Here is a 25,269-nt window from a genome sequence, read left to right on the forward strand (position 1 = left end):
AATATAATATAAGCGACGAGAAAAGATGGTGGCCAAAAAAATAAACAAATTTGGATGCAGAAAAAAATCTTGTTGAAATGGCAATTTTGTTCGAATACTCATGGCTCCCAAAACGTCGATGAAATAAAATTTCTCTCAAATCTAGAGGAAAAGAGGTTTTACAAAATGTAAAACGAAACGAGATTTTTAATCCTTTACGAGGTATGCAGAATTCCCTTGAAAAAAATGAGATAAATCAGGCCTGATCTTATTCCAACATTAGCAATGTTATTCGATGAAAGGTTCTTGTACTGCAGTTATCTCTCTGCTCTTTCTATTTGACAAATTCATCTCTTTTAACTTTTTATAACCAACCAGTGACACTCGAAGTTCCAATCAACAACAAAAATAAAAATTAAACATTTCGAAGTCTCTCGGAACATTTTCGAATGTTTTGATTCGATTTGTGTATCAAAACTCTCCTTCGCGGTGACAATTTTTTTTGGTTAGGTTTTTTGTTGCAGTTAAAAGCTACGGTTACGACGGTTCTTTGGCTTGAAGTTGAGGATTTTTATTCCCCCAAGGATCTCTGGAACGGTGGTGTCGAGAAAAAAGCCATGGTCGTCTGGTACAGGCAAGATAGTCATTAGAGCTAGCAAAGACTTGAGCTAGACAAAACAACGAAACAAGTAAACACTTTCTTGATGGGCGGGACTTTACGCCCACTAAGGCGTTGATTTATGTACTTTCACCTTGCTCGAACGGAAGATCTATTTGGCTACAAGTCATGATTTGAAACCACGGCGAGAAGAATCTACTTGCACGTTCTATTTATTCCAAAATGGCCACCCCTGGTAAGACATTTTTCTGATTTTCTATATGATGACTATCACGTATTCGTACAAAATCTTCTCCTATTGCAAATTTTTTCTCAGTGTATTGGCTGTCAAGCAAATTCAATGGTGGGTTGGGAGGCAGGGAAGCTCCAGTTTACAGAAACATTATTAGACGTGCGCGCTCTCGATAAGGATCGATCATCAGAACGGCCCGATGACGGATCGATATGTGATCGATGGATTACTTAACGATCCGGATGGGAGATCGATAAAGGATCGATACTCAAGATTTTTTTAAGCTTATGATTAGTTATCGATTATTTATCGATCTATCATCGATCTTTTATCGATCTTGATTTACGATCGATAACAAATCGATTAACATTTGATGACGAATCGATTAACGATCAATGACGAATCGATATACTCGATTGAAATACTAGCTCGATAATGGATCAACGAAGGATCGATACTCAAGACTTTTTAATGGCTGAATCTTCCATCCGATCTCCCATCACATATCGATCCGTCATCGAGCCGTTCCGATGATCGATCCTATCGAGCGCGGACGTCTGGAATAAATCTTTATCAAAAATATAGTTTAGGAATTTTCAAGGACAGGTCTTGAGGGAGTCATGTGGAAATGATGCCCCAGTTAGGTTCTTTTTTGAGACTCTGAAAATGTCTGAAGGAGTGTGGAATTTGCTAATTTCTGAAATATATCTGACAAGTTTTGAGATAGTAGAGCCCTTGGTGATTCCAACTTCTCAGAAATGACCCGGGAAAATGCACGCTCCAAAGTTGAGTGTAAAAAAAATTTTCAGAGATAAATAAACACGTTTTTGCCTGCAAGGGGTTGGGGCAAATGGGTTTTAAGCTTCTAAAAATGGATGAGTACAAAATGCATAAAACATAATGCATAATGCATAATAGTATTGTGTAATTTACAGAACAATTTTATATTTTCCAAAACTCTCCTTTGTAGAGGCTAAAACTGTGAAATCCTCTTTATAGAAGAGTTTCTTAGTGAACATTCCAATCAGAGGGATTTCCCCAGACATGATATTTACTTTTCGAATCCAAATGAAAGAGAAAACATTCGAATCATAACAACAAAGGGTTTTCTGTCAGCATGAATAATAAGAAGATGCAACAGTTCTTCTTTCTCAAAAAAAGGTAAACACATAAACATTTGACTGTAAAAAGATTCGAAGTCTATTTTCTTTGATCTAGCTTTTGCATGAAGCTCTTTAATTTATATTGGCTGGGTATTGGCTTCCGTCCGCTTCACATGGTTAATGCTTTGTAAGAGGGAAACCCCGTTGAAATTTATTAGCAATTGTTCGAAAAGATCTCTGAGAAAACCCAGAATAAAGATCTTGTTATAAAATTTACGTTGTGGATTAGAAAAGTAAAATACGGAGATATTTTCGTGTTTTTCTACTCTATACTACGTTCTGTAAAATACAACTATGAAAATCAAAATGGCGACAAGCATTTTCAGTCGATCATGGATTTTCTTCATCATCCAAAATTCAAATTTACAGCTTTTTAACCTTTATTTTCTGGTAGAAAATGGTATATTTGTTTTGTTGAAACAGGTTGAATGTAAAATAGGTTTGTTTTACTCCCAGACACGCACAAAAATAGCACTTCAGGATCAGATCACGCATTTCCAAGTCTGACACCCCCAGAGACTTAGAAAGATTGGGTAAGTTAGTTTTCAAAAATCTAAGGAGAGAAAAAGTAATGGGGGGGGGGGAGAGAATTGTTTTAAAAAGCCAGGAATGTAGAAAAAGTTAACTTTCTTCTTCTTCTTATGTTTTACAAATATAAATGTGAAATATGTAGAAATATGAGAAAAAATCTCAATGATACTTCAAAATCTATTTTACAAAACAATCTATGCCTGTCTATGTAGGAAGTTCAACAACCCACGGCCCAAGCATACCCCAAACTTTTTTGGGTCATGTTCTGTCCAAAATAGCGAAAAATTCTTTTGGCCTGAAGTTGGATGTTCAAGCAAAGTTAGGCCACAAAATTTTACATATTTGCCTTTGAAAACTTTGCCCGAACACGACACATGTGTGGCGGGCCCACACATGTTCAGGCCATGGTCGTGACTTTTTTAAGTTCAAAATTACCAAGTGACCTGAAAGAGTTTGGGCCGCTCCATGGGTTGTGAAGTTCAGGACAAGAGTGCTTTTCTGTATGTAGCTATTGTAGTTGTACAACAAGCCTTAAAAGAGGTGGCCACACCAAACTTTTTTTTGGACCTTCCACCCTGAAACAGTTCAATCAGAGATTTTTAAAAAAATATTTAATAAGGGTGGTCCCACAAAAGGTTTTTGGAAAAGCTACTCAGGCTTAGTATCTCCAGTTTTTAACTCAGTATTTCGATAACTAAGGATTGTGCTGTTGTGCTGTGTTTTCCCAATTTCATAAACAGCAGCATTGAAAAATGCAAACATAGGGGTGCTCTTGTGAAAAATGCATTTAAAGTCTGTCCAGATATAATTGGCAGTGGAAACAAGAATGCCTGTAACTTTTGATAGTCAAATATGATTATGAAAATTTTTTTTGCTTGTTTTAGAGAATCAAAAGCGCTATATTTGATTGTATTTTTGGTTGAAAAATTCGCGATTTTTAGCGGTTAAATTTGCGATTGCAAAAATTGAGCTTTTTATCTACTTATGCTATAACTTTCATTTTTACACTAGTGGTAGTTCAAGCTTAGATTAAGAAGTTTGTTAAATTTCAAGGCAAACAAAAAAGTCCTTCGGAAGATATGGGACCTGAAATACCCCTTGGTAGCACTTTTCTGTGAAATATCAAATCTCCAACTTATTACTAAAAAACGGGGGTGATATGATTGATATAACAGTTTTTCGATCATAACACATTTTACGATCTTTTTAATGACATCATAGCCAAACTGTGTTTAGTGTTTTGGGAATTAGCAAAGTTCTTTAATGACTTAAAAATAACAAAGGCAATATAAGTTCATGCTTATCTTTTTCGAAATAATCAATGATACCAATAATACCAATGCACCGAAACATTTTCCAACTTTTAGTTGCACTGTTCAAAAAAGATAACATAACCCCCGTTTTTAGTAACAAGTTGGAGATTTGATATTTCACAGAAAAGTGCTACCAAGGGGTATTTCAGGTCCCATATCTTCCGAAGGACTTTTTTGTTTGCCTTGAAATTTAACAAACTTCTTAATCTAAGCTTGAACTACCACTAGTGTAAAAATGAAAGTTATAGCATAAGTAGATAAAAAGCTCAATTTTTGCAATCGCAAATTTAACCGCTAAAAATCGCGAATTTTTCAACCAAAAATACATTCAAATATAGCGCTTTTGATTCTCTAAAACAAGCAAAAACAATTTCTGTAATTATATTTGACTATCAAAAGTTACAGGCATTCTTGTTTCCACTGCCAATTATATCTGGACAGACTTTAAGTTAAAGCTCTTCTAATGCTTTAAATAGTTTGCACTCTACTTCAGAGACTAAATCTGTCTAACACGACATAGAGTTTTGGCAGGAATGATCTTCGTAAATATACTGAGTAATTTTCCTTGTAAATTCTTTACCACTCCCCTCTAAATCTGACCTCGCTATTAATTAAGAGATTGGTAGGACTGGGTAGGTGTATATCCCTTTTTAAAGCAAATTGTAGCAAAGTAGCATGTCTCCTTTCTACTTTCTTTTTTGAGCAGTAGATTAGCTGGTATTTGTCATTAACATTGCTAAGGGAACTGATGAGGGTATTATTATCTGCAGAGTCATCAGAGTTTTCTTGCCCTTGAAATATGTATGAATATGGACAAGTTTAAATTTGTGGCTTCTGTTTTATTTATTATAATATATTACATTATTTTCAGGTGGTGGTAAAAAAGGTAAAAAGAAGAAGGGAGGAAAAGGACAAACCCTCTCTCTTAACGCCTTTCTTGGTGACACGCCAACGGTTGCGCCGCCATCCAAACCAAGCAGTAATTGGGCTGATGATGATGACCTAGGACCAGCAGATTGTAAGTGTTCAACCCTTTATTAGAGGCCCCCAGCGGACCTTTAATTCACACAAACACTCAATCTTTTTGGACCTACCCCGGTGGAGGTCCTATAAATTAACCGTTGTACGATCGTCCGTTCGTTAGTTACCAGCTTTTCTCGAGATTGGCTCATTAGTTTTTTCTGATTTTTTGCACAAAGATGCATAACTATAAACCATCGAATGTGACGGAGCCCAATTTTCGGAAAAAAATGTTTTGGGGCAAATTTGGGCCAAAAAACAGCTAAAAAAAGGGTTTTTTGGACTTTGTGAAAAATTGGGTCATAAATTTTTTCCAATTTTTTTGCATGAAAGTAGGGTACCATCATAGGTAAAAGATGGCTAAAGCAGTTTTTTGCAAGAAAGGTTTGTTGGCTCAAAAAACGCATGTTTATCTATAAGAATCACTATTAATAAGCATACATCAATGTTCTTACTCAAATTACTCAATTTTTTTTATGAGATAGATGTTTTTTTTGCTTGCTTGAATATGAAAGAATATTTAAAGCATGATTTAATATTCAAAGAGCATGAAATTTTTGTTTCTAAACGGTTTTTTTATAAGAAACAAACGACTAATTTTAATAGATCGTCACTATTTGTGTTCTGAATGGTTGTTTAATGGTCACGTCACGTAGATATCAATTATAAATGTGTTAAATGCATAACCAGGTAGGTCCATAAAAGTATCACTTGTTTTTTTTCAAAATTCACGCTTTTATGCAACTTTAAAAATTATCACGCATTCACGAAAACCGCTGGGAAATCCAAAATTGATTCATTTTCACTTTTGATCATTCTTCAAAAGTTTTGATCTACAGAACCGTCATTTCAAAAGTTATTCACCAGTTTCAAGTTTGCCTTTGTAAAAATGCACATTCATTATAAACACACGTTATAGACTCTTTAAGATTGTCATGGATGTCATGTCATACGGTACAAAGGTATTAATTTCACGGTGGAGACAAAGCAAAAAAATAGTAAAATAGTAATAGTAAAAATAACAATAGTAGTATTAGGCTGATTTTGCCAAAAATGAATTTACCTAATATTCTGAGAGAATTATTCGGCATAGGATATGATTTTTTATAATAAACTAAGAAATATTTTTAGTGTGCTTAATTACTGTATCCGCAGGAGGGGTTGGTACGAAAATCTCAGACATTATATAAGTACTAAAATCTCAGACATATATGAGTACTAAGATGGTTTTCGAAAATTTTTAACATATTGCCACCCCATTTAGTCTCGATACTACCTTTTTTGTATCTTAGTACCCAATGGTACTAAAAGGATTTTTAAGTTTTTTGGGTATATCACCACGTCACTAAAAATCATCATTTCCTAGATTTTAGTACTGAGCCCCCTGGTATCCGTAAAATCTTTTTATTGATAAATGCTTTATAAAAGAATCTGAATTCTTTCACATGAAACCAATAAACCACACAGTTAATGGTACTGTTAATGAAAATCACACTGTTCAGAAAATTGATGACATCTTCCACTATCTTTATAGAACTTCCTTCAGTAGCGTACACAATTCTTATTATGTATAATCCAGTCAGTATGAGGCTTGGTATAAAGACAGTCACAGATGCTAAGAGAGCCGTCCACCTCAATGTCAACAAAGCTCTCATATTCCTTTCGTAAAGTCTCCTATCTTGTGTTCCATCTCCTTCGGTCGAAATTGCTGCTTGGTTCTTTAGAAAATATGAAATTTTAAGATTGAATATTGTTATTAAAGTGATTGGTACGCAACATATAAAAATAGCATGAACCAAAAACGATGATATATGAGTCTCAAAGGAGGGGACTATTCCATTTCGACAAACATTGACTTTTGTATCCATAAATCTTTGTTTCCCATATGGAATATACACTAAATAATTTAAAGGACCTGGTGCCAGACACATCAGATGGATAGTCCAACGTGGTAGTTGTTTTTTCAATGGCTGAGTTATTTTACGGTACCGGTCAAATGCAAGGCCACATAAAATGATGATCGACCCATTTGACAGCGCCAGTGGAAGCAAGAAGATTTCTTTACAAACAAAAGACGCAAATGTAGAGTTCGAGTCATACAATGTGACCAGAACAGCAAAAAATCTTGTCACACATACGCTCAAATCGCTTGCCAAATACGATATGAATAGATAGTAGGAGTTTTTTCCTTGTTTGATACATTTGAAGATGAAAAAGTACAAAATGAGTAGATTTCCAGGCACCCCTAAACAAAGCACAGTGGTTGCAGAGATGAAATCAAGTAAAAACATTTTCTCGGCCATTTTCTTGTTTATCTGTACTTACTTTATCTGTAAGTTTTCTTGACCTTTTAGAAATTAGTAAGGAATAAGTTGTGGATGTTAAAAATAATATCTTTAATGAATATGAAAAATAATTTGTTATTCAATATTTTTGGGTACCAAAACTCACATTGGAATAAAAATTTAATAAGAGTGGTCTTCTTTAGATTAAAAATGTAATCAAATTTAATATATATTTTTATTAAAATTTATGATTGGACGAACTATGGAATGAAAAGACTCAAATTTTAATAGCTGTTTGTTAGATGGTTGAGATTTGACTTTAATTGAAAATTAAACTTTCAACTTTGGGTTGGAGTTAAGACGTTAACCCTTTGAGTGCCAGGGTCCTTTTTTCTAAGTTTTTTTTAAAAAATCACTAGTTCAAACTTTAAGGGCTTATATCTCCTGATCTAGAAGGAATTAGAAGCTCGTATATAGCTCGTTGGATAGCTTAGAGTCTCTTCTTTCTTTTGGGCGCCTTCGGCGCCGCCCGATTTAGGAAGGGCGTGGTGGGCGGCGGCCAAGGGGGGGGTAGGTTAGGGAATTAAAGCAGTCGCTGCGCGGACCTGACTGAACTGATGAAAAGGTGCCCAGTGGTAAAATTTCAAATCAATTCACTAGAAGACAGAATAAAGTAAAACAGGGCCAAATTTGGAGGTTCTTGGATCATTCGTTGACCAAAAATAGTCAAAAAACGGTCAGAATCTCAAAAAAGTGAATTTTTGTCAATTTTTTGCATTTTTTTGACTTTTTTGCTTAAAATTTCGATGGAAAGACTCACTTTTGAATTTTTTTTTGCTTGACCATAAAGGACAATCTAATTCCTACGAGTTCGACCAAAAATAACGATTTCTAACTCAAACTGGGCATTACAGGAGGGCTTCGCCCTCCTATATAGCCCATGTCGTATATATACGACATCGGCACTTAAAGGGTTAAGAGCTTGTTTCCTTTAAGACTAAGAGTCTTCTATTTAACTGAAACTTAAAGCACGTTTAAAAAAATATGAGCCTCATCTTTCAAAAATAGTTATAAAAACGCTGAACATCACCCACAATCTAAATAGGGTCAACATTCAAAAAGTTATAATTTTAAGATTTGAAAGTAGCAGTATAAGCAACTGGGACTTGAATGAAAAGCAATTTGTTCTTATGAGGTAAAAGAATGAATGCTTAATTTTTGTTAAGCCTTTTCAGTCATCGTGTATGCTGACCTTCCTGTTGTTGTTCTAAGGTCAACCTTCTAGTCATCAATCATAGTCGTCAATCCCTGACTGGGAGGCGTTTAAAATTAGATTAGTTATCCAAAATCTACGACCACGTTTTCTTTCTCTCAAAAAGCAACAATTCCTTAAAATCAAAAACTTCGAAATTTTGACCAGTTGTAGATCATGTTTAATTAGATATGATTTGCTGAATCTTGGTTCGGCCACCGAAAATCACGTATTGATTGGCTCGTTTGATTTGACTGAAATTTATTCACAAAGGCTTGAAGTTTTCACCAGATAGATATTGACCTTCTATTATTCGAAGCTTTCTATAATTCGAACTAATTCTCAGTCCCCGTCAAGGGGAAAACACTCTTAAAATACGCTCTATAATTCATTCGAATCTTTCTGTTATTCGAACAAGTAACATTCCTCGTTCGACTTCGAATTAGCGAGAGTTGATTGTAGTCCATCTATAAGTCGAATTTTGACAGAGCTCTTTAAGTTGACCACGAAGTCTGTATGAATGACGTTTTTATTTCTTTTTTACCACCTTTTTCATTTCATTTCATTTCAGTGGCCGAAGAATATGGAGGGCCAACCAAACTACAACAAAGCATCGATCTCTCCAAACTTCCAAGTGCTCCCAGAGCTTCACGAGGAGTTGACATAGACCTTTCCAAACTTCCCAGTAAACCACCATACACAGCTTTCTTGGGAAATCTCCCTTTCGAAACAGACGAAGAAGACATTGTAGAGCTCTTTCGTGGATTGAACGTAAGTTTTCTTTTTTGTCTATAGATGGATTTCTGTTTTCCTTCATAGTTCGCCCCCCCCCTTTCTTAAGGGGTGGTGACACCTTCAGAAAAGTTGAAGAAGGGGATCAGAAATTTTCATGAACAAGGGGGATAGCAAGGAAGGGGGATAGTTTAAGAAGGGGGATAGTTTAAGAAGGGGAGGTTTACATACATATTGTAGATTATTTTCAAGCACAGGTTATGAAATTTGGTCTTCATGAAAGGAAGTTTTCTGTTAGAGTAGTCTAAGTCAAAAAGTCTCTAAGATATTTCACCATATATTTGTTAGCTATTTTTGTCCAAAATAGGCATTTTTAAAGGTTAGGGGGGGGGATGCCAGGAAGGGGGATCATTTAAGAAGGGGGGATCAGACCCCTTTCCGCACTATGTCCTTTCGTGACTTATGGATTTTCTCCTTCTGAGCAAATGCAGTGGTCCTTTGTTTGACTTGATTGACCTAAATTCATGTTTATTTAACAATTCTGCTCCATTGAACTGAAAGTGAACGAGGCGAACCCCAAAATCAAATATTAAATCAAAGATGGCCTATATATTCAAGAGGCCATTTTACATTTACGTTGGAAAATTTACACAAGCTTTCCAATTTAGGGCAAATTTTGTTGATTCTTCCAAGACCCCTTTAATTATGAGACTCTCCATTGAGACATCTTTTGATTTTTAACGACTTCCAAATAAAGTATTGTGTCACAAAGTCATTATCTGACCGAGATTTATTCAATAATTTCAATTATTATCTTCATTGCTTTGTCTATTACACTTTGTAGGTAGAGAACATTCGGTTACCTCAAGATCAAGGGCGTGCCAAAGGCTTTGGTTATGCTGAATTCTATGAAATTGAACAGCTGAAGAAAGCTCTCGCTTTAAATGGAGAGGTATCTATATATAAATAGCCGTAGTCTGTATGTCTCTTTTCTGTCTGTGTGTCACTTTCGTTTTCGCAGGCAATGTTTTTGTTCTTTTAAAAGATGATTATAATTACCGCCTGTTATGTTTTTTTTTCTCTCTCTTTTCTTTTCTTTTATGTTTTCGAATGTAATTAACGACTTTATTTGATTTGAGATATTCGAATTCTTTTCAAAACAAAAAAAAATCTTTTAAACAAAATCTGTTATAGAAAAGAACAAAATATAAAATAAACCGCATAATAATCACAAGACAGAACAACAGCGACATTAATAAGTCATTCAAAAGGCGGTAAAAAAACAAGACTCCGTAAAAAAGACCTAAAACATCTATTTCGATAAATATGTTTCTTGTAAATCTTAATCATTCATTATCGAATTCGAAAAGTTATGACGAAGGTTTTATAAAAAAGCAAAATAAAATTGCGCTATCACGCTTTTTTGTCTGAGTGTCCTAGCTGCCTTCCGGGAGGAACTATGGTCGTGAGCTGACGGGGATGTGCCCATAGATTTATAAAGCCCGAAGGGCTATATGTCGTACTTTTGCTGAAAAGTGTGCTGTAGTTAGGTAGGAAATCCTACCTAGGTCACTTTACATTATAATAGAATTTCAATGCTTGTCCAATCAGAAGCTTCGCGAGTTTTCGAAAACAATAGCAACAATATTTTTTCCGATATTCAGTTATTTTTGCTTGGAAAAGCTTTAAGTACGCCATCTAGCCCGGGTCTGCCGTCCTACTTTCGGCCCTCTGACCCTTAGCAGGACTAAAAAAAAAAACAAGGGAAATTTTGTGAATTAAGCGAGCGTAGCTAAAAAGAATTCAATTGCACAGCCGTCTTGGACGTCGCTGGTCGCCTGTATGGTGTAATTTGAATGGCGCCCTTTCTGATAATTTTAGACACAATTTAAAAATATTTTTCAAAATATGGTCAAAAGATGCGTCACCCGGGAAGGATAAAGTCTAACTGAAGAGAATTCTGATTCCCTTTAATTTTGATTTCATCGTGTTTTAAGCCACCTTCTCAACATCCAAAGGACTAAGTGCGTTCAGCTAAACCGGCGTGCGACGCCGGGTACCGGCTAGTGTTTTTATATAGTTTGTTTTAATAAAACAACTTGTATTTGCTAAAACATTAACGGAACATCAATTAGGAATAATCAAAAGAAAGAGAGATCATTAGCAATTTGAAAAAAACACAAATCATTTTTTTAAATTGTCGCGATAATTTCTATGATCAATAATATTTTTTCATATTTACTCTATATTTACTCTACCAAAATATTGAGAACAAGTAATGAACATTTTAAGGCCCATTTCTTAGGAAATTGCACAAAAGTACTAATTAGAAATACAAAATAAAACAGGGAAGGGGTAATTAAGGAGCAAAGAATTGAATCCCATAATTAAGGAACAAAGAGTGTTTAATATATAACATGAAATCCTAGAACCAAGACGACATTTATTTTCACCAATATTTGGTCATTCCATTAAATTTCCATACAGGGGGTTGGACGAACATTTTCAGGTCAAAAGATATTTCTTTGAAATGTGTGGATACCCCCCTGGAAAATGGAAAATTTTCAAATAAACCCTTGGAAAATTTCTATTCATACCTTAAAATATATCATACCTGAAAATTTTAGAATAATATTTTACCCCCTGTAAAAATGAAAAAATACTCTTTTAGACCCCCTAATTTTGCTCGAATTACCCCCTGGAAATGTTCGCCCACACCCCTGTATGGATTTAAAATATAGATTTCTTCTTTGCATAATATATGAAAAGGGTTGCGAGCCACAAAAAAAGAAATTACTATTTATGTAAAACTCAAGAACAGGCTTCGACCTCTTCGGTGACAAATAATACCCTGAAATTACCCTAGATTGTCAACTTTATTACATTTTATATTTATTCGAAAGGGGGTAGCTTTTTATGGAAAAGTCAGCAGGTCTCTCTACCTCAAGAAGATGTTTTCGAAAATCATGATACTGTTGACGTTAGCAATGAGAAATTATGGAAGATTTTCTTCTTCACCTATTGGCGAACCTTACTTTGTACTTGGTATTGGATCAGCATGTTACCAAAAACATTACAATCAGTTAACTGAAATAAACCTCAAAGCAAGATTCCATGATAAAGTAGTGGATTACTTTTTCAAAAAAAATGATGTTACTCACCCGTTGATGAAAAATAGACGTTTATTTTTCTACCAATATTTTGACGTTTGTAGTGATCATAAGAACACGACATCACTTTTAATTGATTTTCTTTTGAACTTAAAATACACTATTACAGAAGACCCGTCTCCAAAAGCAAGGAGGAAAATATACGGTTGGAAAAATCAATCAAAAATTTTGATCGTTTACACATATTTGGAAAATAATCTTTTTCGATTGATCGCTGAAGTTTTGAGTGACACAGACATCATGATTTTGAACTTGAAAACCAGCAAAACCTTTGAGAAGAATTGGTATGTCTTGCCATTAATACTTGGAGCTGTTGATGACGTGAAAAATATTTTTGAGAATCTTGTCCAAGTTATGGATTGGAACTATGTCACCTTTGTTTTGATTCAGGACGAAATTTCTAGCTCATATCAATATTTTACAGACTATGTCAGCTTTCTTAAGAATCGTAAAGCTTGCTTTAACATTCAAAAAGGTAAACAAACAGCAATGGACACTCTGATCGAAGCAGTGAAAAGTCAAAACGAAGCTGAAGTCATTGTTCTCCTCGGCTCGTCTATCAGCCAAGCAATGTTTTTAAGTGATTATGGTCCTTCAAATAAAACTTGGTACCTCAATGAAAACTACCGTGTCATCTCGCAAACGGGGATGATCATTAGAATAAGAGATACTCGTTATGAAAATCGGATCATAGATGGCGGATATGCACGTATGTTTTTCAGACGTTTTGAAAAACTTTCTCCATACCATCATCTTTTCACACTCGAATACACAATAGAATTGTACCAAGTCTTGAAATATTTCGTTTTGACATATCGCAAACGAGCTAAAGCAAAAAATGTTTTTTTATCATTCATCAAAAAGGTTGTTCGCAATAATATGCATTTCCGTCGCCTGCGAATTGACGTTAATGGACGTAAAATTGAAAATATTAAAAACACTACAGCACTGAAAGTCGCAATGACGCCTTTTAAAAGGCTGAGTCAATGTCCTCCAGTCCACTGTCAATCTGGTTCAGAATATGCTTACACCAAGTTGGACAACCACACTACAATATGGAACGAATCATATCGTTGGATGTGCCGGCCCTGTACAAATGGATTTTTCAAATCACGAGGTGGAAATTCAGGATCCTGTATTCCTTGCCCCGCTATGCATTTTTCGAATAAAGATAGAAAATCTTGTTATGATCCTTACAAAGAACAAATGATATCGATTTCTCAACCCTTCACCATATTCGCCATTACTTTGTCCTGTTTTGGTCTTCTTTCGTGTTTGGTGGTGACTTTGGGTTTCATCAAATATCGCACTACTCCTATGATGAAAGCGGCTAACGTCCAAATGACTTTTGTTCACTTATTTTTCTTCGCTTCGAATTTTGTTCTGTTGTTCTTCAGTTTTTACGGCAAACCAAACGTTTACAAATGTTATGGACGTTTGTTGACTTTGACTGTCTTTTATACAATCATTGTATCCATCATTCAACTTAGATTACAAAAAGTTTTGAAAGCTTTTCAGTCCAGAGTGAAAATGACCAAAGCCGAAGTTCAAAAAATAGAAGCAATCGGAGTGTTTTCCATCATTATTTTGACAGTAGTAAACAATCTCATTTTGTTTTTATTGGTTTATGCCAACCCTGTGAAGATTGACACTGTTATCAATCATCGAAAACTTGAGAAAATATCTCATTGCAATATAGATTTACATTTCAAAATACTTATCGGTTTCACAATTTGTCTACAGTTTGTTTGCTTCATCCAAGCGTTCCGTGGTAAACGACTACCCGGTGCATTTAAAGAAACAATGTCAATTGTATACGGAAGTTTCATGGTTATTTTGATTTTCATTGTTCTGTATCCGATCGCAATTTTCCAAAAGAATATTTTACAAGCAGAAAGTGTTTATTGGATAGCCATTGCATTAAGTATGGACCTTCTGATCATATTTTGTTATTTCCGGCGAATTTACATTGCAGTATTTCACCCGAAAATGAACACAAAAGAATATGCGGGAGCAATTATGCTAAAGAGGATGAGGAAAAATGCTGACACGGCAATTGGAAATATTACGTCATGATTGGAATAGCGAGGAATAACGATAGAATACACTTAAATTTGAATAATGTCATTGATACTGTTTGGAAGGAAAAACAGTTTAACTAAATCAATTATACGGATATTTGAATGCAATTTAACTGTTCCTATTAGAATGAAAAATGTTCATAGTTCTTTTATTACGACCAGTTAATCATAGCTGCGGCTGGGGTGTTATTATTTTTTTCGTGATTTTCAGGCTTAAATATTCTTAAAATACTCTTAATACTTTATTCACTGATTGACTTAAAATCAGCGTTTTCTTAGACATTAGGCTTGTATTGTATGTAATTTGTTTCATAGATTTTTGCCAGAGTTGAGCCTCGTATGATAATGTATATAAGTAGTAGTTATCACACGATACCGAGTATAATATGGGATATATTTTTCGAGTTCAGTATTTTCGTCATATTTAAAATATAGAAAACTCTGAACGAGAAAAATATATCCAATATTGTACGAGTGAAAGTGTGATAACTGGTTTATCGTCAACTTGAAAAATATCAACAAACTTTCTCTCTCCATTTGTCTTTCTCTATGTTTTGTTTCTTCTGCATTTTGGTGAAATCAACATCAAAACATTCGAAAATGATTCGAATGGTCATTAAAAGATTAAAACACTTTTATTTGACAACTTTTTTGTGATTTGAGAGGAATCCGAAAACATTTCTGGGAATAAATTTCGGATAAAGATACAATAAACCAGCTGCGCCGGAAGCTCCGGCTTTAGAGATTAAAAGATGTGAAAGATGAGCTTGTTGAGTTAGTTGTGTTCGAACGTTGCCCACAAACTACTAATCAGAACAGATCAGAAAGCAAAGCAATAAATCTATTGCAGAGCGAGTATGAGAAATAATCTTAACGAATAAATAAACCAGCTGGAAGTTTATCTCTTCTAAGTGATTACACATGCACTTTCTTGCTTAAATAACCAAGCCCATCCCCCGCCCACTCATCCTCAACTAAAAAGTTCAAAATTGGAGCTAAAGGAGATAAACATTTAGAAGTCAATATTTCCAAGTTCTTATAAATTTATTTTTTTCTAAACTTGCCAATAGCGAAGCCATGATGCGCCGTTGATTTGATTGTCCGGCTGTGTCCGGATAAAATTTCGTTAATGGGATAAACTTTCGCGAGGATTTAATTTCGCGATTGGGCCTACCCGCGAAATTTAAAAATTTGGGGACTTAATTTCGCGGGTGGCATTATTGGGTGGCAATATTTTCACGATTTTGTGACTTAACTGTCAAATCTTGCATTTTGGTTGTTGAAATACACATTATTAGCACTTCTTTGATGCCAGTAAACATTCAAAAAGTATTTGTTTGACAAATTTTGAGTTTTGTTTAGAAATATTTCGCGGATGAGGCCTTTCCAAATTTCCATGAGACTTAATTTCGCGGATGACACCCAAATCCGCGAAATCAGCGAAATTTAATCCCCGCGAAAGTTTATCCCATTAAGCCACGGGTTTTTAGCTAAGCATTATTTTTTCTGCTAGGATAATACTTGGAGAAGAGTAGGATAAACCAAATAAAATGGTACAATAGTGTGTATGTAATAAATAGTGTTATATTTGGAAAAAACTTGTTTCGGGTTTGAAAAATGTTTAAAAGGAACAGTCGCCCCAGCCAATGAAATTACGACAAGTCCAAAAAATATCATTTTTAGTTATAACACTGTGAAAATTTCTCCGATCTTGTTCAAATTTACACAGGAATTGTGTTTTAAAGTCTATTCACGATAAGTGTGCACTCTTTTTTCATTTACCTATAACTTTTGAAGGAATTCTTCAATCTTTATAAATTTGGTATCATTGGAAAGATATTAGTGAGTGGAACAATTTGAAATAAAAAAAACTTTAAAAAGATTATAAAAATGAAGATGAAAATGAAGAAGAAAAAAATGAAGATCTTGTAGAAAAGTGCTATAACTATCATTTTCACTGGAGAGATTTTTTGATCTTAGGAGATCATCACTGTGAAGAAATTCCATTAAAATATTTATTCAATATAAAGTTATGATACAAAGTTAATAAGTGATTGAATCCAAAAAACAGCAAAAAACTGCAGAAAACAGCGTTTCTAGACGTCAATCAGCTTATAACTTTGTTTGATATCTTTTGACTGAATGATTATTTTTGAGAATATTTTTCACAGTGATGACGTTCGATGATTAAGGATTTACTTCAGTGAAAATGATAGTTATAGCACTTTTCTACAAGATCTTCATTTTTTTCTTCTTCATTTTCATCTTCATTTTTATAATCTTTTTAAAGTTTTTTTTATTTCAAATTGTTCCACTCACTAATATCTTTCCAATGATACCAAAATTATAAAGATTGAAGAATTCCTTCAAAAGTTATAGGTAAATGAAAATAGAGTGCACACTTATCGTGAATAGACTTTAGTATCCTTTACTGAATTCTCATAGTGATATGTTTGTAAAAAATCTGTGTCGGGTTTGAAAAATCAAAAGGAACGGTCGCCAGCCGCGACGAAATTACGACAAAGTCCAAAAACGATCATTTTCAGCCATAATACTGTGAAAATTTCTCCAATCTTGTTCAAATTTACACAGGAATTGTGTTTTAGTATCCTTTACTGAATTCTCATAGTGATATGTTTGTAAAAAATCTGTGTCGGGTTTGAAAAATCAAAAGGAACGGTCGCCAGCCGCGATGAACAAAGTCCAAAAATGATAATTTTCAGCCATAACACTGTCTGACTGTGAAAATTTCTCCAATCTTGTTAAAATTTACACAGGAGCTGTGTTTCAGTATCCTTTATTGAATTGTCATAGTGATATGTTTGTAAAAAATCTGTGTCGGGTTTGAAAAATCAAAAGGAACGGTCGCCAGCCGATGACAATAATACGACAATAACAAAGTCCAAAACAGGATCATTTTCAGCCATACATAACACCACAAAAAATATGTGTATCAATGGCTGTGTGTTTGAAAGTTTCATTGTCAAGTTTGAAAATCCAAAAGGGACAACCACCAATTATATCATCATGAAAAATGACCAAAAGGTAGATCATTTTTACAGCATAAAATCATGAGAACACACGTATTTGAATTCAGTATACAGTACAACGTACAACGCACCATCAAACTTCTCATAAATCATGTCCAAAACATCATGAATAAGGATGAAAATGATCAATTTTTCACTGAGATTTGCCAGTATTTGCTACACAGTCAGCTAGTCCACTTTCGATAGCCATCTTTTTCTAAATACTTTTCGGCCAATCAAATCACAGTATTATCGGAATCAGTGATCCGTTTTTGTTAAATCGGAAGAGAGAATTGAAGGCTCCTAGGCCGGAGCAACAAGAAAGTTCAAAACACGATCTCTCACTTACCAGAACCCTTTTTGGACCTACCCCGGTGGAGGTCCTATAAATTAACCTGTGTTCGTTCGTTCGTTCGTTCGTTCGTCCGTCCGTCCGTCCGTCCGTTCGTCTGTTACCAACTTTTCTCAGGATTGAATCATAGGAATCTTTTGATTTTTGGTACAGAGGTGCAAAATGGTGATGGCCAAAATGTGACGGAGCCTGATTTTCGAAAAAAAAAACTTTTGGACTTTGTGAAAAATTGGATCATTAATTTTTTCTGATTTTTTGCATGAAAGTAGGGTACCATCATAGGTAAAAGATGGCTCAAGCAGATTTTTGCAAAAAAAATTTGTTGGCTCAAAAAACGCATGTTTATCTATAAGAATCACTATTTAATAAGCATACCGGGTGACCCACGAAAAAGTTCAGACGTTTCTCGACGTCTTGAGGCCGAACAAATGTCCCAAAGTGCTTGGAGTTTAGATATTTAGAAAGTAGATATCCTAACTTAAAATTTGAGCTATCACTTTTTAAATTTGACCAATTTGTTCTCTACTTATGAGCTTTTAAAGTCAAAATTCACTTTTCGGAAAGTGTAAAAAACACGTAAAAAAGGGGTATCAAATTTGGTATTTATTTAAATCTACAAAAGCGCCAATTTTTATAAAAACTAGTCTTGTTTTAAACAAAAATTACTTTTAAAGGTGTTTTTATTAATTATTAATGTCATAAAACTCGTTAAAATAAGTCAATTTGTAAGTGATTTTCTAATTGATTGCATAAATTTAATACCTCTTTTTTACGTGTTTTTTACACTTTCCGAAAAGTGAATTTTGACTTGAAAAGCTCATAAGTAGAGAAAAAGTTGGTCAAATTTAAAAAGTGATAGCTCAAATTTTAAGTTAGAATATCTACTTTCTAAATATCAAAACTCCAAGTACTTTGGGACATTTGTTCGGCCTCAAGATGTCGGGAAACGTCTGAACTTTTTCGTGGATCACCCGGTACATCAATGTTCTTAGTCAAATTACTCAATTTTTTATGAGATGGATGTTTTTTTGCTAATGAGAGCCTACTTTTGAAAAATATGTGTGTTTAGATATGAAATTTTGGTTGCTTGGCGTGTTTTTATAGAAAAACTTGCCAAATTCGATATTTTTTTATAAGCACATTATCAATTACTTAGGTATTAGCTTTTCTAGAGATTGGCTCTTTCATTCTTTATGATTTTTTTTTGCACAAAGATGCATAAATATAAACCCTCGAATGTGACGGAGCCCGATTTTCGAGAAAAAAAATGTTTTTGGGCAAATTTGGGCCAAAAAACGGCTAAAAACGGGTTTTTTGAACTTTGTGAAATATTGGATCATTGTATTTTTTAAACGCATCTATATCTATAAGAATCACTATTAATAAGCATACATCAATGTTCTTAGACTAATTACTCAATTTTTTGATGAGATAGATGTTTGTTTTTCCTCACGAAGTCTTGAATATGAAAGAATATTTCAAGAGCATGAAATTTTGGTTTCGAAACGTTTTTTTATAAGAAATAAACGACTGATTTTAATAGATCGTCACTATTTGTGTTCTGAATGATTTTTTAATGGTCACGCTCACGGAGATATCAATTATATATGTGTTAAATGCATAACCAGGTAGGTCCATAAAAGTATCACTTGTTTAAACGCGGTTTTGTATTTGTATGGTACAATATGAAATACAGCATTTATGTACGCGTTTTTAGCTAATCAGATTGCTTATGTTTTTCATGTTGATGATAATGTGTATTATGTGAGTAAAAGCGTTTTACAAAAGGCTCAAAATTACGATTTCAAATCAATTGACTGCAAGTTCGTAATACAAATTTTTCGAATTTATACAAATCTCAACACTCCCGTTCTTTTGTTGTAGAAAATTCGTTCACGACCGATTCGTATCGATATCGCTGAGTCAGGAAAAGATCAGCGTGACGGAGGGTTTTCACGAGGAGGTAAGTGAAGGGCTGTTAAAAAGTAAGAACAAGATTTCATGCCTGACGCGATAATTAGGAAAAAAACTGAAAAATTCACACAATTTCATTGAATCGACTTGGCAAAAGTGACTAAAATTCTTGGCCTTCAAAATGACACAATTTTATATATTCGGGATTATTCGTGATATGCACCATTGCAATGTCTTCTTCGAACCCAACGGCTGATTGGTTGAAAATGACGTATTGACTGATTTTACGTCACTTACAACCAATCAGCTATTAGGTCCATTGATGTAATGTCAGAAGACATTGCAATGGTGCATATCATGAATAGTATTCGAAACCAATACCATTTTGCATTTTATTCTAGGTTTCGGAGGGCCACCACAAGACGATCGAACTGATAACGATTGGCGGCGTGGTGGAGATGATTTACCGCCCATTAGGCGAGACGATAGAGGTGGCCCAGGTGGCTTTGATCGAAGGTGGGTTATATCGTACCAACTTTGTGTCACTGTTAATTTTTACCGTAAACGATTGTTAATTCCTTTCTATGATCAGAAATGCTAGCGTAACTGTTGACTATGTTATTGTTATTTCATGATTTGAAATTTTATAAAGATCCCGGCGTTTTCCGATTGTTATAACCAATATTCCGAGCTAAAGATAGCTTAAGATCTAGTTTTGCTTGCTCGAATACGTTGCAAAAGTTTTCAAGTTTTCGGCTCATATTTTCAAAATCAAATAGAATTAAGTTTAAATAAGATTAAAATCTTAGAATTTCGCGGAGAGGCTCGCACATTTGGACTTTTCTCGCAGATAACACCAAAATCCGCGAAATTTGATCTCCGCGTAAATTTATCCCATCAAAGATATCTAGAAGGTAACAGTTGGAAGGCCACATAAGAAACACTTTTTACAGGGTATTAATGACTCTCATTTACTTATCTTTCAGAGGGCCACCACGAGATGATATGGATGGCGACCGTGGGAGACCGCCAGTCGGTGCCGCAGACATGGATGATCAGTGGAGGAGACACGACGAACCAGAACCTGAACGAAATGGATGGGGTACGTAACCATACTTATCTCTTTAAAATAATCACTCGAATAATCAACTTCGTGTCTTGAAGTCGTAAATATCTACAGATTGACGAAACACTTACAGATTGAGAGAGGTTATTTAACTTGCGTTAGAAAGAATTAGCGTTAACTAGACGGTTCCCGTCGTCGCAAACGGCGGTTTAGCAAAGCCTTTAGGATGATATGATAAAGATGGTATTGTTGATGCTCTCTAACTTTATTTTTAAGGGGAATTCGAATAAGTTTTCATAAACCACGGGAGTTGCATTATCATATATCGTAAATATCTTTTTATTTTTCAAATGGAATAAGAGAATGAGAGTTCTTCACCCTGCTTCCCCAGAAATAGTAAATAAAAGCTTAGTAAATAAAAGCTTAGTAAATAATAAATCTTCAATTGTGAGAGTTTCTTCAGTAAGTTTGCAAGCGATTTCAATTTAATCGAAAACGGGAACTTATTGAGCAGTCAAACGTCAAATTGAGAGCGTCAATATATCATCAGTGTATAAGAATGGAAAATATATAAAAAATGTTGCTGTATTTACGAATTTGGGGTCGACAACGCGACTTAAAAGACCAAATAGTAACTGCATTTTCGAAAGACGATAAAATTTTTTGTTTTAAAACTGCACGAAATCCCTCTTTCATACTCGAATCAACCCCTTGGCAAAATTTGAGATTGACCAAATATATTCTCATGATGATTTCCGATCCAATGAGGGGTCAATCATTGCTTAAATCCTTCTCAAACTCTAGATATCGTATTTTTCAGTTTTTGATGACGTCATGGGATCTAAAATGCCTCATTTTGAATATATTTAGTATAGAAAGTTTCTATATACCCACTGTTACCCTCCCATCTTATTCCCCATCGAATTTCCGATCCAATGAGGGGTCAACCATCTCCTAACTCCTTTCCAATCTCGAGATATCGCATTTTTCCTGTTTTGATGACGTCGTCAAGTGAAAACGCCTAAAAATTCTGCCAAATTTCAAATTCACTCTCAAGCCTCGTACCCCCTCCCAACTTATTCCTCATAGAATTCTCGATCCAATGAGGGGTCAACGACCTCCCAACTCCTTCTCAAACTCGAGATATCGCATTTTGAAGTTTTTTCCAAATCTGTGACGTCATTCGGTCCCTTTACCCCTAATTTTGTCCCTTTACCCCCGAGAATTTTGAAATTTTTGCGGTCAACAGGTACCTTGTGCCCCAAGGGTCCCAAATAACCAAAAAACGTCAATTATTTCCACGGGAAAATGGGTTTTTAAATTTTCGAAAGATTTGCACTGCAACGACTTTTTCATAGATTACCTATATCCGTATACTCTTACGGTTATGCGAAGCCTGTGATAGACGGAGATGTCTCTTAATGCTGGGCTAGCGTTACATAAATTTTTCATTGTTGATTAGCCATCGTAAGAATAATGTTCTACCCAAAGATGATGAGCAGCATATCCTGAAAACGAGTATTAATCAAGCAATATATGCAATATTTATAGCTCTATAAGATTTTATTTATAAGATTAAAATAAAACGATTTTTGTGAATTTACAGGGAGGAGAGATGATCGTGGTCCTCCAAGGGACAGATTTGATGACCGAGGACCCAGAGGCTTCGACGATCGGGGACCCCCACGAGACCGCTTCGACGATAGAGGTCCGAGAGGATTTGACAGCCGTGGACCGCCAAGAGGATTTGATGATCGTGGACCAAGAGGATTCGACGATAGGGGACCGCCAAGGGACCGGTTTGATGACCGTGGACCACCAAGAGGCTTTGAAGATCGTGGGCCCAGAGATCGTTACGACGACAGAGGGCCAAGGGACCGTTTCGACGATAGAGGTCCACCAAGAAGGGGCTTCGATGACAGAGGACCTCCAAGAGGATTCGATGATCGAGGGCCGAGAGGTATAAAGTCTTTCAAAAATATTTTTTCCTTTTCAAGTATATTATTTTAACGCATCTACTATCGATTTTTTACAATACATTTAGAAGAAAAACGAAAGTCGTTCGCCGCCTCCGACGCCACGCGAGCACAAAACTTGACAAATTCCATTGTTAATTCTGCTCTGTCAGAGGCATCAAAAACAACGTCTTTAAGAGATTTTGTACCAATGATTGTTCTTGAAAGTTTCAGATCTTTTGAATCTAAGCTGAAAACCTTCCTATCTCTCAGTAGTCTAAGAGCTCCATATTGTTTTCTTTTGTAGGAGGTTATAGAGACGACAGAGGACCACCCCGAGGAGGGGACGATGGTGGTAGTAGCTGGAGAAGGGATGGCCCACCTCCTCCTTCTGATAGAAATGCTCCTGATATTGTTCCAGGTAGGGATGTGCTATTTCATTTTTTAAGGCTTCTTCACTTGAGAATATTCCTCAACAGTTAGCATCGTTCTTTGAACATTTATCATTTGAGTATTGTTGTTGTTGTTGTTGTCTAAGCTTGAACATTATTTGGATGTCATACCTACCAGATTCAATTTTATATTTTAACTCATATACAAAGCTTGTCGTTAATGATTATTTTGCCTTCCTTGGAATGGTATAGAATTGACTCGTGACTTTTCTTTTGAAAAATATATGTTTCAGTGTTTCCCATATCAAATGTTTTGCCATTTCGCATCCAGGTAAATTCCAAGGATAGTCTAAATTCCTAATTTATTGATTTAAATGATGCCTTTAATTATAAATGACTGTAATTTGTCTTTTTTAGAACAACCAAAAGAGCGTCCGAAATTGAACTTAGCTCCGCGAACTGTTGACGATGGCAACAAAGACAAATCAAAAGCTACATCTTCAATTTTCGGTGGCGCCCGGCCTGTTGATACAGCCGCAAAAGAACGTCAAATTGAGGAGAAACTCAACAAATCACCTAAGCGAGAAAGTCAAGATCGTGACGAGGACCGTCGAGATGGACCCCGTCGAGACGGACCACGTCGAGACGGACCACCACGCGACCGTGATGACCGAAGAGACGACGGACCTCCTCGCGACCGAGACGACCGCAGAGAGCCGCGTGGGCCACCTCGTGAAGAAGATAACACAGCTGAAAACTGGCGTGACGAGAGTCTACGGAAAGATCTCCCAAAACCAGGTCGTCCTGATGTTGTTCCTGAGTCTGAACGTGGCCGTGATGGCGGTAGAGGCCGAGGGCGAGGTCGTGGAAGAGGGCGCTCAGATGAACGGAAAAAGAATCGAGATAAGGATCGAGAAATCGTTCCGCCCAAGTATGAGGAACCAGCTCAAGTGGTATGTAATTTTTTTTATGTTCTCTTTAAAGTAAGTTTTTCGAGTCCTAAAGAACAAAGACAAAAATTAGGGGTTATTTTAGAAAATCATTAAAAAACTTAATCTTGGCGAGGTGGTTTATATTTTTAATTTCGACCAGTTTTTCCTACTCGACAAAATTAGTTCACACCGAAATTAGTTTACCTTTGTACCTTTGTATTGATATATTTTAACAATAAAGCAAATCTTATCTCGCCTGTTATCTAAAAATCATTATCTTTTCTCATTTCAAGTCCTTTGGGCAAACAAGCAAATTCGCGTTGCTTGGCGACGAAGATGACGGTGTCGGTGATAGTGGAAGTGAAAACGAGGCTGTCGAATCTTGAAAAGAAGGAGAAATTGAAAATTTTGAAAAATTCAATTTGTGAAGTAAGATGTGTGGATGGAAGATTTAAATGGGTAATCATTTTTTATAAATCGGTGAATTTTTCGACGTTGGTTATAACGATTATTGACTTTGGTTATTTTGTGAACAGAAGAAAAAGGAAATTTTTTGCGCAATTTTTTTGGGTATAAAACAACGTAACCAGCATCAATCAAAAGTATAAAGTAACATTTTGGAATTTATATTAGTACAAGTGCAAGAAAATTTTTCAGTAAAAATATTTTAAAAACTTTATCATTGCCATATTATAAGTAGTTTTTCTTTCAAAAAAATTTTTTTTTTGGAAACAATATATTCTTTTAACATTTTTCATTACTATTATAATTACTACTATTTCAGATTTTTAAGTTTCTCAAGATTTTTTTTGTCGTTTCTGAAAATAAAAAATTTAACTCAAATTAAATCCGATGTTTATGGCGGGCCTGAAAATCGTTTTTCCTAGTACTGTTTTAATATGATAATCTCTCGGACCATCATCGCTGCTTCGGGCAAGTTTTTATTTTTAGTTAGCCTTTTAAAAATGAATGATTTTATTTCCTTATTTTTTGAAAAACCAAAAGGTATTATTGTAATTTTTTAAGAAGGAGGAATGAATGAAAAAGATAATTAACCTGTGGAACTCTTTTTTGTGTTAATCATAATTGTTTCAAATAATTTATCTGACTGACTGACTGACTGACTGAATGATTGACTGACTGACTGACATATTCAACCTTTCTCAAGCAAGAAAAAGTGAAGCCTTTAGATTTGCACTGCATCTAGAATGACGGATTAAATCTAGCTCTTTCTTTGTTTTGTGTGGAAACC

At 35.1% G+C, this 25,269-nt stretch overlaps 1 protein-coding gene across 1 annotated transcript; it reads left to right on the forward strand.

The window, feature by feature from the left end:
* Window positions 1-748: 748 nt before the first annotated feature.
* LOC136814192 (eukaryotic translation initiation factor 4B-like) lies at window positions 749-25,097 on the forward strand. The gene is made up of 11 exons (XM_067070697.1): window positions 749-833; window positions 4,709-4,855; window positions 8,966-9,165; window positions 9,971-10,078; window positions 19,643-19,721; window positions 20,074-20,188; window positions 20,659-20,774; window positions 22,345-22,698; window positions 23,001-23,114; window positions 23,503-24,038; window positions 24,311-25,097. The coding sequence occupies exons 1-11, from the start codon at window positions 821-823 to the stop codon at window positions 24,401-24,403; spliced, it is 1,875 nt and encodes a 624-aa protein (XP_066926798.1). The 5' UTR covers window positions 749-820; the 3' UTR covers window positions 24,404-25,097.
* Window positions 25,098-25,269: the final 172 nt, after the last annotated feature.

This window comes from Clytia hemisphaerica, unplaced genomic scaffold (genome assembly GCF_902728285.1).
Source record: "Clytia hemisphaerica strain Z4C2 unplaced genomic scaffold, Clytia hemisphaerica genome assembly, whole genome shotgun sequence".
Taxonomy (NCBI): Eukaryota; Metazoa; Cnidaria; class Hydrozoa; order Leptothecata; family Clytiidae; genus Clytia; species Clytia hemisphaerica.